This window comes from Vulpes vulpes, chromosome 8 (assembly GCF_048418805.1).
Source record: "Vulpes vulpes isolate BD-2025 chromosome 8, VulVul3, whole genome shotgun sequence".
Lineage (NCBI taxonomy): Eukaryota > Metazoa > Chordata > Mammalia > Carnivora > Canidae > Vulpes > Vulpes vulpes.
Window position 1 is genome coordinate 78,129,884 of NC_132787.1, and position 11,963 is coordinate 78,141,846.

An 11,963-nucleotide genomic window follows, 5' to 3' on the forward strand; every position below is an offset into this window, starting at 1 on the left:
CTGCAGACTTTCCTGCCCCAGCCCTATGACACCTCCTATCCTCAAACCGCATGGGCTGATTGGCAGCTGGAGAATAGCAGAAGGCAGTGTAAATCTAACACTACTGGATGGCATGTGGCTATACGTGTTGTAGCACGTGAATTCAGCTCAGGAAAAGGGTCTGGAGGCTGAGGTCCTCTGTGCAAGGGTGAGGCTTGGTTGAGTCATGGTATGAGCTACTGTGGTGGCTCTGACCCTGTTGGTGAGGACTTGGTTGGTGAGGACTTGGTTGAGTCATGGTATGAACTGCTGTGGTGGCTCTGACCCTCCCCACAATCAGCAACTCCAGGTAGCCACAGACAAGGTGTGGCACATGTGGGGTAGGCATGGTGGTAGTGAGGTGCAAACCTGAGGATCTGAGCAGCATCCATGATTAGGATTCCAGGATGAAGATTGACTCCTCAGTCCCTTAGAACTCCAGGGACATCTTATATGTGAAAACTTACAACAACCACGTCTGTTGAGGAGAAATCGGATTCTCAGTGAAAGTTTGGTTCTTCTTTTTAAAGCCCTCAAAGGTTTGCATGCTACAAAATATTCTAGAAGCAGAATGGTATACATCTAGAAGCAGAATGGTATACAGGAGAGAAATATAGGATTTCAAGTTAGAAGATGTGTATCCATGCTGGGTTCCCTCTGGCCTCAGTGTTGATCTTGAACCATTAGGTCCTCATTTTCCCTCTGGGGTTCCACGCACTTGGGTCTTCCCTTGCTAGACCCTCCCTCTTAAAGCCCAGGAAGAGGGGGCTGGTCTAACAGACCTTCCTTTCTCTCCACCTTCCATATATTTCAAACTCAGAGAAAGGCTCTGGAAAATAAATTACCCATTGGTCTATGGTGGGCAGTGGTGACCATGACCAGGCCCACCCCCATATGGGGCAAAAGCAGGTTGCTTGGAGCCTCCCCCCGATGTGGTTGACATCCCACTATTAGGATGTTGGTCCTTTGGGTAAAAGCTCTATAAATAAAAAGCTGGCGTGTGTTAAAGCATGAATGTCCCCAGGGGAGGAAGTCCCTCGTGTCTTTTGTCCAGACATGGATATGGAGGGCCATGGAGGGAAGTGGGCACCATGGGAGCAGGGCCTGGAAACACATTTTGCCAACTTCAGATTTCACTCCTCTTTTTATTCATGACATACAGAGAGAGAGGCAGAGACATACGCAGAGGGAGAAGCAGGCTCCCTACAGGGAGCCCAATGCGGACTCGATCCTGGGACTCCAGGATCACACCCTGAGCCAAAGACAGACGCTCAACCACTGAGCCACCCAGGTGGCCCAGATTTCACTCCTCTCAAGGTCACCACCCATGACCTCCTGCCCTCACTTCCCCAAACAAACACCAAAGACATTAATTGAGGACGTAAGTCAGCCCAAGAAACTGTGGCTTGGGAAGAGTCCTTGCCATGAAACGTCATTTATTAATTGATTGATTTTTTTTTTTTTTTTTTACAAAAATAAACATTTAATGAACAAGAAGTACAAAAGCTTCTGGATATACAAACTCCAGGAGGGGGGAGAGGCTGGTTTTGGCTGCTTTGCGGCTTTCACTGAAAGCAAATGAGGCAGAAAAGGCCCCGGCCCCACCCCCACCCCAGGTCCTGGCTCAAACTGCAACCTGCTCCTTGACCCCATGTCTTGGCTCATACCTTGTGGGCTCCTCTGTCCCTGCCCCTGCACTGGCCCGGGGTGGGGGGCCCAGTTGGGTGGCCAGAGGTAGCCTCCCCGGGTACAGAATCCCCCACATCCCAGGGTATCCCCGTCAAGTCTTCTATCTGGAACTCAGCTGAGAGAACCCTCCATGATCGATTGTCCCCACGCAGCCCCTACCCGATCGTGACATGCAGCAGCAGCAGCAGGGGCTCTGGCTACATTCTCACACTGTGAACACAGTGATGGGGCTGCCCACAGAATTGTCCCAGCAAGGGGCAGACCCCCAGTGGGGACACCAGCCTGAGCCTTGCTGGCAGCCCAGAGGGTTGGAGGGGCAGTCAGCCCCTGCCCCCCACCCCACTGTGATTCCTGGCCCTGGGGCCAGCAGTCCCATACCTAGACCGGTAACTCACATTTTAACATTTGGCATTATTGCACGTTGTCCTGGTCACCTCACTGTCTGGGATGTCAGCCTTGTCTGCAGGGGTTTCTGGGTGACATGCGGTGCTGCTGGTGCAAGTCACTCCCTCCCTCCACAGACAAGCCCAGCTGGTGGGGCTGGTCCGCTGTCAGCAGAGCCCTCAGACAGGTCAGCCGGAGGCCCTCACGTATGTAGTCTTGTTGGGATCAGGGACCACGTGGCTCCATCCTGTCTTGAAAAATACCAGCTGCCGACCTGGAGGTGGAGGTGAGAGGGAACAGGACTAGATCTCTCCCTGGAGGTGGGGCCACTCTCCCTAATGTGACTGCCCAGAGGACACAGATACTTGGCTCTCATCCTCTCAGCCTTCTTATCTTCTCATCAAAGCTGGCTCCTGATGGGGGACCACTATCTGTTAATCTCTTCCAGGGAACTCCAGTCACCTCCCTCAGCATGTCCTTTCCCACCGGCTCACCTGTCCAGGTGGTCTGGTTGGTGACCACAAAGGCCTGGCACTGGGCATGGCTCTCACAGACGTCCACGGCCTCAGCCAGGTTGAACACCGAGAGGAGGCAGCCTCCGTGGTGGTAGGATGGCCAGCAGCGGTAGTCTTCCTGGGGGATGGTCCTGTCTGGGAGGCGCTGGTACTCTGCGTTTGGTGATGGAGTTCAAATGAGAGCTCTGTTTCCAGGCATGAGGGCTGGGGCCACTTTCTGAAAGGGGCTAAGACTCATTTCCTAGCTGAAAGCTGAAATCCAGCCCAGTTGCCCTAGCGTGGAGATGAAGGCAGCTACCACTGCGGACTGGGCTGACCATTCAGTAAAGGCAAAGTTCACACTTAGTTTCTGGGAGACATACAGCTCCCAAATCTAAGGACGCACAGTGTGTTCAGACAGTACGTGACGTGGGCACGTAGTGGGATAAACACACACACAGACTTCAGTGTGCCTGTGAATCTCCAGGGAATCTTGTTAAAATTCAGATCCCGATTTAGAAGGTCTAGGGTGGGGCATGGGAGTGGGCATTTCTAAGGAGCCTTGGGTGTTGCTGGTCTGCTGACCACATTTTGATCGGCAAGAGTTTGGAGCACCCCTTGGTCCCACTTCCTCCTGGCCTTAGGGAGAGAGATTAGGCAAGCTCTTAAGGGAGTGGGCAGTTAAGATTTCTGAAGAGGAATGCAAATGAATGTGAAACACAAAAATTACCATTTGGGAATCCACAACTCGAGTGTTTGGAGAGGAGGCTGGAGGAAAAATCTTCCCATTACACAGAAAGAGCCCCCGGATGCTCTGAAAGCTCCTCAATCAGGAAGCTGCTTAGCTGCAGGCCGCCTGTTCACCTGAGTCCTTCCTGCTGCCTGGGGAGCCCCAGCCCGGGACAGATAATGCAGAAGCCCTGGGCCTCTGGCCACCCCGCCCTCCTGCCTCCTTCTTCTACCAGGGACTAGACCAAAGTCCAGGGCTGGCTGTGATTTATAGCCCCATAAACGGCGTCCTCAGGGACAGAGCCAGCCATTGTTCACCTCGTTAAACTTTATTTACAGGGCTAACGAGGGCTCCCCCACCCCTAAGACTGGCCAGAGCTCCTTGAATACAGAGGCTGCCCACCCCTGGCCTCCCTGGCAACCATGATAAACCCCAGGGCCTCAGCAGAGGGACTACAGCAGTGGCTAGAATTCTCCCCCTGCTCTCAGGCTTCTTGACTGGTTTCGATGTGGAGGCCCAGGTATGGCCAACCTCCCTTCTAGCCCCAGAAGGGTAGAGGAAGGCAAGAGAAGCAAACATACATCGTACTCCAGCTGTGTGATGGGAACCAGGTTAATTGCTTGCACACACTTCACCTGGCATTTAATCTCCATAAGCATTTTGGGGGGCAGATAATACTAAACCCAATTCACAGATGAGAAAAGTGAGGCTTAAGGTGTAGGTAATATGCTCAAAATCATGCAGTCAATACATAGTGGGGTCTGGAGCCCCCAGAGAAGGGGCGTCAGTGCCTCCCCTTCTCCTAAGTCAAGGGAGAATTAGTTATTCTGTCTCAGCCAGAAAGAGGACCTCCAAGTAAAGGCTAAAGAGTCAGTGGTCCTTCAGGTGTGCCTTAGGAGGATGGGCCACTTAGCCCATGAAGGGGATCACCCACCCGCCTGTTCCCCACCTCCCCAGCCCCTGAGCCCCGTCAGAGCCACTCACCAGCTCTGCTGCCTGCTGAGGTGTTCCGCAGATACTGCCCACTCCGGTACAGGTGCAGCACTTTCTCCAGCTGGGCCAGAGTCTCATCTACTCCCCAGGCGAGCTCTCCTGTAGAGTGCAGCGTGGCTATGAGAGGGCACGTGGGCTCCTACTCCTCCCCGAGGTAGGCCACCAGCTGCCTCTCCCTCTCTTCCTCTGGAGCCTGTGCCCAGATGACCAGTGGACAGGGAAGGGGGTTTGCCACAGAATGCCACTTTGGGAAATGATTGTTTCCGGATGTGTTGTCCTGGGTCATTCTCATCCCCATGCCTGCTGGGGGAGGGGCAGGGTGATGAGAAGCAGATGGGTCCTGGAGAGCTCACCTGTGGCGTTAACAATGCTGTCCAGCAGAGGCCGTAGTGAGGGTGGGGCACTGTGGGGCAGGAGGTATGTGAAGAAAAACCTGGGCCAGAGAGAAACCAGGGGCTCAGTGGTACAGCCTTGGGGACATACCCTTCATCTGCCCTGATCTGGGACAGAACCCTAATCTGGCCAGGGAGCCTGACCCCTCAGGCCTACCACCCAGATAGGGATCAGAACCAGGGTAGGGATCTGGGCACATGCTAAGGCCACACCTTAACTGCAGTGTGAGGTCTGTTTTGCCATCCATCCCCAGAACCTCCCCACCATCCAGTCCCACGTCATTCCCTGAGCTGATCGCTGTCAGAGCAGCCCCAGAGCCTGGGCCCAGTGAGGAGCTTCCAGAGGTGAAGGACCAAGGGAGGAAGAGGTAGTGCCAGTCCCACCAGCCCTCGGCTCTGAATCTGACACTATTTTAAGAAGCCTCCAGCTGCCACCCCCCAACCCAGATTCTCCCTGGAGCCTACTATTTTTAGCCTCATCATTAGGAGCCTGAATGTTCCCTTCTTGAGTGGGTGGAAGGGTTTCCCCACCCCTGCTGCTTCATTGGTCAAGGCTGAGTCTCCCCACCCTGGCTGGCCTCCTGGACCCCCTGTTGGCTCTCTTCTTGCCATGCCCTCCTGGGCCCACTCTCCCTCCCCGGCCTTCCCGGGTGGGGGGTGGAGGTCACCTGTAGGCATTGTAGAGGTTGCGCTTCTCATTCATGCCCTCACACCAGCCCTGGGCTGAGCAGGGCAGGGTGAAGTTCCTGGCCGGAAACTCCAGTATGCAGTCTGTGCTGCTTGTACACGGTGTCTCCTCCACACGCGCGTCATCCAGATCTGTCACCTTCAGCTCCCCATCCACCAGCACAAACTGTCGGGGGCGGAAGTCCAGCAGAGTGACTGAGCCCAGTGGGGAGTGGGCCAGGTGGTGAAGGAGCCGGCCCAGGCTCAGGCAGATCTGAGGAGCACACACAGGGTTGCTCATATGCTTCTCTCCTGAGAGGGGGTTGGGGGGGGGGAACTCCAGGGCTTGTCCCTTTGGGTTCTGGACTTGCCCTGGGGGTGGGGTGGGGGTTGGCTTTCCTCTTAAAGGCCCAGGGGCTTACTAAATGCCTTCCAGAGCAAGCCAGTGATTTTCTATTAACCCTGGGCTAGCCTGACCCTGAAAAGCACACGGAGTCAGAGGAAATAGGCAGCACGGAAGTGTGGGGATCACGAAGCTCCTCCCTGAAGTTGCATCTTGAGTATGGTTTTAGTTCAGTGTGTTGATATAGAGTGAGGGTCAAGATGACCTCAAGGTCTTTTCTAGTCCTGGGACACTGGCCCTCTTTCAGCCAGGCTATGGGCGTGTGTGTGTGTGTGTGTGTGTGTGTGTCTAAGGGGAGCAGGAGCACAAAAAAACGTCAGAATCCTCTACATCTTCCTTCTTTTTTTAACCCTTTGGCTGATGGCCGAGTCAGTTTTGCTCCATCGTTCCCTCTTTTTTTTTTGGACTGAGGAGGAGTCCAAGCTGCTCTGGAGGGCTGGCCTTCTAAGGGAAAACCATGCCAGCAAGGAGCCCAGGGCCCGGCCCTCTCCCCTGCTCCCTGGGCCCTCCTCCCTGCTCACTCGGAATCGGTCCTCCCAGGAAGTCTGCAGCAGCTGGATCATCTCCACAGGGGCACCCAGCTCTGTGATGGTGGTCAGGGTGTCCGGGATGTCCTCGCTGTCCTGGTAGCAGTAGCCATAGAGCTGGGGGAGGCACGGGGCGGGTCATTAGGTCACAAGGTAGGGGTGGGGACAGGGAAGGGCCGGGCTGTCAGATGCCCCCTCCCTCTGTACTACCGCCCCCTGCTCCCCCATCTCGGGGCTGTTGCTTCAGCTCAGGCCAGAAGAGAACAGCAGCATTGCCTGGGAAGCCTACAGCCCGAGCTCCTGCTGGTGCAATCAGCCTCTTACCTCCTGCTGCTCAGGTAAATGGGCAGGTCTGGACACCACGTGTCAGCCATGTGCCAGGCACTGTGCTAAATGTTTAACATGCGTAACTTGATTCTTACAATAACCTTACACAGACATAGTAGGTACTATTATTAATCTCCAGTTTACAGGTGAGGAACTTAATTCAGAGAAGTTAAGTTACTTGCCTAATGTTGCACAGCTAATAAATGCAGGAGCTTGGATTCAAATTTACGTCACTTGGATTCCACAGTTTGGTTCTTTCTAAGAATACCATTTGTTAATCAACAAGCCAGCAAATGGGTATTACACCTCCTCCCCTGCTCCAGTCTTCTATTTCTTATCATTTTTACTTTCTGGCAACTTCATGGTTTCTCAGCTCTGGTCTTGTGGGAGGAAAAACAAGCTCCCTCAGGACTGGTAACAAGAACAAAATATCTAAGGGGCACATCCTTGTGGGGGGTAGGGGGAGGTCACAGCCAGCGATGGGAGTAGTAGTAAGGAATGGTTTCTGGGGAAGATTGGTTCTTTGGGGGTCTGTCCACTCCATAGCACCTGAGGGTGGGCTTGATACAGCTCAGCTAGTCAGGGACTTCTCGGAAGCACAGCCTGACCTTGTCATTAACACCTAAACCAGAGTCGACAGAGAGCCCCACTTCCTCCAGCCTCTCCCACCACACTGCACATCGGTAGGGGTCAGATGCTGCTCAAAACAACCAGCACCCTGTGGGGTAGGAACACAAAGGCTGAGTTGTCCAGGCCACAGTATAGAGAGGGGAGAGCTGCACAACGTAGGGGCTGGGGGGGAGGTGTTGCGGCACAAGGGGGAGCCAAGCCCATAGGCTAGATGTCCCTGCATACTGTCACCTCTCTTACCATCATTTACACCCCTCCCAGGTCCACTCCAGGCTGTCACATGTCCTGTTTTGTCCCAAGAGTGCCCTTCTAGCTCCCCCTTCCCGGAGCCAGCTGCACCAGCCCTGCTGGCATGAGAGAAGGCGCGGCTCGGGGCCACTGGCCACCATTAAATCACTAGAGCTGCGAACTGGGAGACCACGGGACAGTCCTGGGCACCCTCTTCTTTCTCCTTTCTCTGCTCCCCCACCTTGCATCAGCCCAGGGAGGCCCCAGACCCCAGTGGGGCGGGGGTGGGGGGGAAGGTAAGGGGAGCAGCCCTGGGGCCTGGTTCTCATTTTCTTGCCCAGAGTCTGAGCCTTTGTGGGAAACTTCTGAAGGTTATTAAACACCCGGAGGTCGTTAAATGCGCTGTTAACGAGGTATTAATCAACACCCCTCAGGAAAAAATAAAAAGACACCATTAACCCCCCCCAGGAAGAGTGAGGCTGAGCATTTCAGTCGCATCTTTTGTTCGTTTGGGAGAAGAAATATACTCTAGCAGGGCCAGAATCTGCGCCCAAGCAGGCCTGGGGCCCCATCTGAGGCCTGAGATCCTGGAACTATGGAGGTAGGGGGGAGGGAAGACCCTTTTGCCCTTTGACCCTGGGCTATAGAGGCATCTATCACGTGAGGAGTGTGTGTGTTTGTGTGTGTGTGAGGGGTGATGGAAGAAAGAGAGAGAGATTTCGCCCAGGCAGCCCCCAGACACCGGAGAAAGTGCTGGGAGGTGCACGGTGGGACATACTACCTGGGCATTTTCTATTAGAACCCACAAAACCAACTGTGGGGCTGCCAGAGAGGGGGACTGGACCTCAGGTGGCCTGGGGGAGCCAGAACTCAAAGAAAATATTCTTTGGCTCTTCCACAGTTCAGCAGTCAAATGGTTTTGAAATTTTAAATGATGAAGAGGTTAAAACATTATTTCTAGTTCCCTGAGTACCCTCACTGAAGCCTCCTGAACAAGAAGACCCCACCCAGAGCAGGCTTCCCTGGCTGCAGAGGTGGCAATGCTGAAGAAGCCAGAAAGCACTGACTGGCAGTGGGGGATAAGTTGGGGAAATCACCCCCAAAGCAGTTCCTAAACTCATACTAAGGGACCCTTTCTTCTCTGTGATGGTAACTTGTTACCTTTCCCCAGGTGGAAAGGACCGGGACTCTCCCCACCTTATAACACTTGTGTCCTAGGGCAACTATCCTAGTCCCCAACTCTGTAGGAGTCACACAGCAATATTAGACCCAGTCTTGGTCTAGTGAGGGAATGGGTGAAATCTATTCAGTTGTTTTTACACATGCGCGCGCGCGCACACACACACACACACACATATATATATATATATATATATATATATATATATATATATATATATATATTTTGTGCCTTCAGACTTGGGCAGGGGGCCTGACATGAAAGTGGAGGACCATTCTGTGATACTTGTGGGGGCAGTTAAGTAGATGGTGGTCAGGAAGCTTGGGTGTGGTAAGTCAGGGAGGGAGAAATTCCTTAAGAGACAGAAAAGCCCATCAAAACCTCAACCTGTCCTAAGAGGGGCGGGGGGAATCCTAAGCCAACACTTAATGACCTGCTTCTTCACTGCCTCAGAATCTGGCTGACACCCCAGGGTTGCCAAAAAGTTCCCAAGAGCCCCTGGGAAGCAAAGAGAACAAGATCCTCCCAGTTAGAATGGCCACGTAACCAGTCGCTCACTCCCTGAAGCACCAAGCACACAGTGTCAGCTAAGCAACCAGGCATAACCACCCACAACTGTTGGCTATGCCCAGCCTCCTGCAACCAGTTCAGGGCCTGGGACCTGGTCACTAGTGTCTGGTCAGAGTGGGGTGGCCTGGGAGACCTGGAGCCAGGAGGAATATAAATAGCTCTCTGGCCTATCTCTCTTATTCTGCAATAGCCACCCAGGCTTGGAGTCTACCTTAGTCCTTACAAAAGGAGGGAGGGACTCCTAGATTTCTGAGTTCTGCTGGGTGCAGAAAGGTTAATCTGAGTGGGCTGGGAGGTAGAAGGTGTAGGCAAGGGTCCTCTCCTGGGAAGTGTGCACACACCCTCTGTTCAGTGGGCCAAGACCAGTCAGGGATTCCCCTCAGTTTGCTCAGACATGTGCAAAGGAACAGTCTGTCTAATCCTAAGGCCGACTCAAGGACAGGGAGCTGGGGGAGAGGAGGAAGTGGGTGTGTTAGGGCAGTGCTGGGGCTATGAGAGGCCCACTCTCTTAGTCTAGCCCGGAGGCGACAAAGTCGGGTCTCATCTCTCCCCTCTGCTCCCCAGTGAACAGGAGAGACAGAGTCCCATTTAGTAGGAACCTAGGCATCTGGCCTTTTCAGTCTTCCAGCCACTGAGCACATCTGCTCTGATAATGTGACACTGAGCCACTCAGGCCCGTAACCTGTCCCCTGAGCACTGAGCTAAGACCTTCAGGCTTCCTCAGTGATTCAAGGGCCGACTTTGAGGCCTGGGGAATGGCGGGGTTACTTCTGGGAAGGGCTGTGCATTTTCTGGCCCAATTCCCTCCAGCCCTTCCAGTGGCTTCTGGGTGGGGTAGGAGGTGGAGATATTCTCTGGGAATCAAGCCTGATACAGGGTCTCTTTCTAGCCCTTCCCTACCCGGTTGCTGTCCTGTCCCATCTTCAAAGCCAGACAAGCCACTGGACGTTGAGAGAAGTGGGGTTCACATTCCACCAAGAAAGGGGGCCCTATCACCGCGGCTGGAATCCTGACTCAGGGATGGCCTCTGTGTCTTGGCTTGGGGACATTCCCTGGTGCTTCGCACCCTAGCTCCAGCCGGAAGCAGGGTCCTAAGTCCTAACAGCCTCGCAGCCCCTACCGCGAGTTTTGGGACGCTCTCTGCCTTGGCCTCTGTCTTCAAAGGCTATGGCGGGGGGGGGGGGGGGGGGGGGGGCGGTTAGAGACCCAGGAGTGCCTCCCTAAGAGACGCCCACTCAGGAGCGAGGGGCAGGCAGGGCGGTGTGGTGGGAAGCGGCCACGGTCGGGCTTCGGCCCTAGCTTAACCCGGACACGGTCACCGGGGCTCCGCTTCTTCATCTCCCGGCCGAGCCTTCCCTTCCAGCCCGAGCCCCGGTGACCGGCCCGGGCGCGCCGGCTGCACCCTCACCCCCTCGCCCGACCGTCGTACCTGCAGCACGTTGGGATGCCGCAGCCGCTCCAGCAGCACCATCTCCTTGAGCAGCTTGTGGGCCGCCAGCCGGTAGCAGCCCCGCCGGGCCCCGAACTCGCGCACGCAGCTGCCCAGATCGTGGCCGCTGAAGTCCACCGCCTTGAGCGCCACGGCGGCGCCGCCGGGCAGGCGGACCCGGTACACGGCCTTGGTGTAGCCTGAGCCCACGTACTGGGCGCCGGACACGTTGCGGAGCGCGGCGCAGCCCAGGCGCGGGCCCGAGCCCGGGGAGCCGGGGGGGCCGGGGGGGCCGGGGGGGCCCGGGCCGGGAGCCGGGGGCCAGCTCGGGGCGCCGTCGGGCGGGGGCCGGGCCCGCGGGGGCCGGGGGCGCTGCAGGCCGGGCCCGCCCGGAGCCAGGTCCATCAGGCGCCGCCGCTCCGGCCGGCCGGCCCCGGGGCCCGGGCCCCCGCGGGAATAGCGCTGCACCTCCTCGTAGCGCGCCCGGATCTGCCGGGCCAGTTCCCCGCGGCCCCCGCGACGGCCCGGGCCCGGGGCTGGCGACGGCCCGGGGGACTGGCCCGGCCGCGGAGGCTCCGACCCCGGGGCGAAGAGCACGTTGAGGACGGAGCCCAGCAGGAAGGAGGCGCAGAAGCCCGCGGCCACCGCCGCCCGCCGGCGCCGCATCGCTCGCTCCGCTCCCCTCCCCCCTCCCCGCCGGCCCCGCGCGGCCCCGGCCCCGGCCCCGGCCCCCGCCCCGGCCCGGCCCGGGAGGCTCAGGCTCCGAGGCGGCTCCGCTCTGCGCCGCGCCGGCCCCCGGCCCAGTCCGCGCGCATGGCCCCGGCCGCCCCGACCCCGGCCCCGGCCCCGGCCCCTCGCGGGCCGCGCATCGGCCTGACACTTGCCTCCCTCCCGCCCTGCCCCCGCCGCTTATAAGGCCGGAGCCGCCCCCGCCCCGCCGCCTCCGCCCCCGCCCCCGCCCCCGCCCCCGCCCCCGCCTCCCCGCTCCCGGCCCGAGCCCGTCCCCGGCGCCGCCCCCTCCGGCCGCCCGGCCCGGCCTTCCCCGCTGACTGACAGCGGGACCTCCTCCCGCGGCCGTCCGGGCCTGGGAAGCGGCGCGGAGGCGGCTCCGGCCCTGCCCAGCCCGCGGGCCCCGGGCTCGGGCCGCGGGGGGGGGGGGGGGGGGGGCTGCGGGCCCGGCGCGGGGGCGGCTAACGGGGCCGCGGCCGCCGGATAACGGGACCCGGAGGCGGATAACGGGGCGGGCGGCGGGGTGGGGGGAAGGTGGAGGGGTGAGGCCGGGGGCCGCGCGCCCTCAGACCGG

General features: G+C 57.7%; 1 protein-coding gene across 1 annotated transcript; it reads right to left on the reverse strand.

Moving 5' to 3' along the window:
* Positions 1–1,391: 1,391 nt before the first annotated feature.
* On the reverse strand, positions 1,392–11,510 carry PKDCC (protein kinase domain containing, cytoplasmic). Its single transcript, XM_025994695.2, has 7 exons — positions 10,661–11,510; positions 6,291–6,413; positions 5,369–5,640; positions 4,662–4,741; positions 4,300–4,407; positions 2,586–2,759; positions 1,392–2,365 (listed from the first exon to the last, which is right to left on the reverse strand). Exons 1-7 carry the CDS (start codon positions 11,324–11,326, stop codon positions 2,280–2,282), a joined length of 1,509 nt encoding a protein of 502 aa, XP_025850480.2. The 5' UTR covers positions 11,327–11,510; the 3' UTR covers positions 1,392–2,279.
* Between the last annotated feature and the right edge of the window lie 453 nt (positions 11,511–11,963).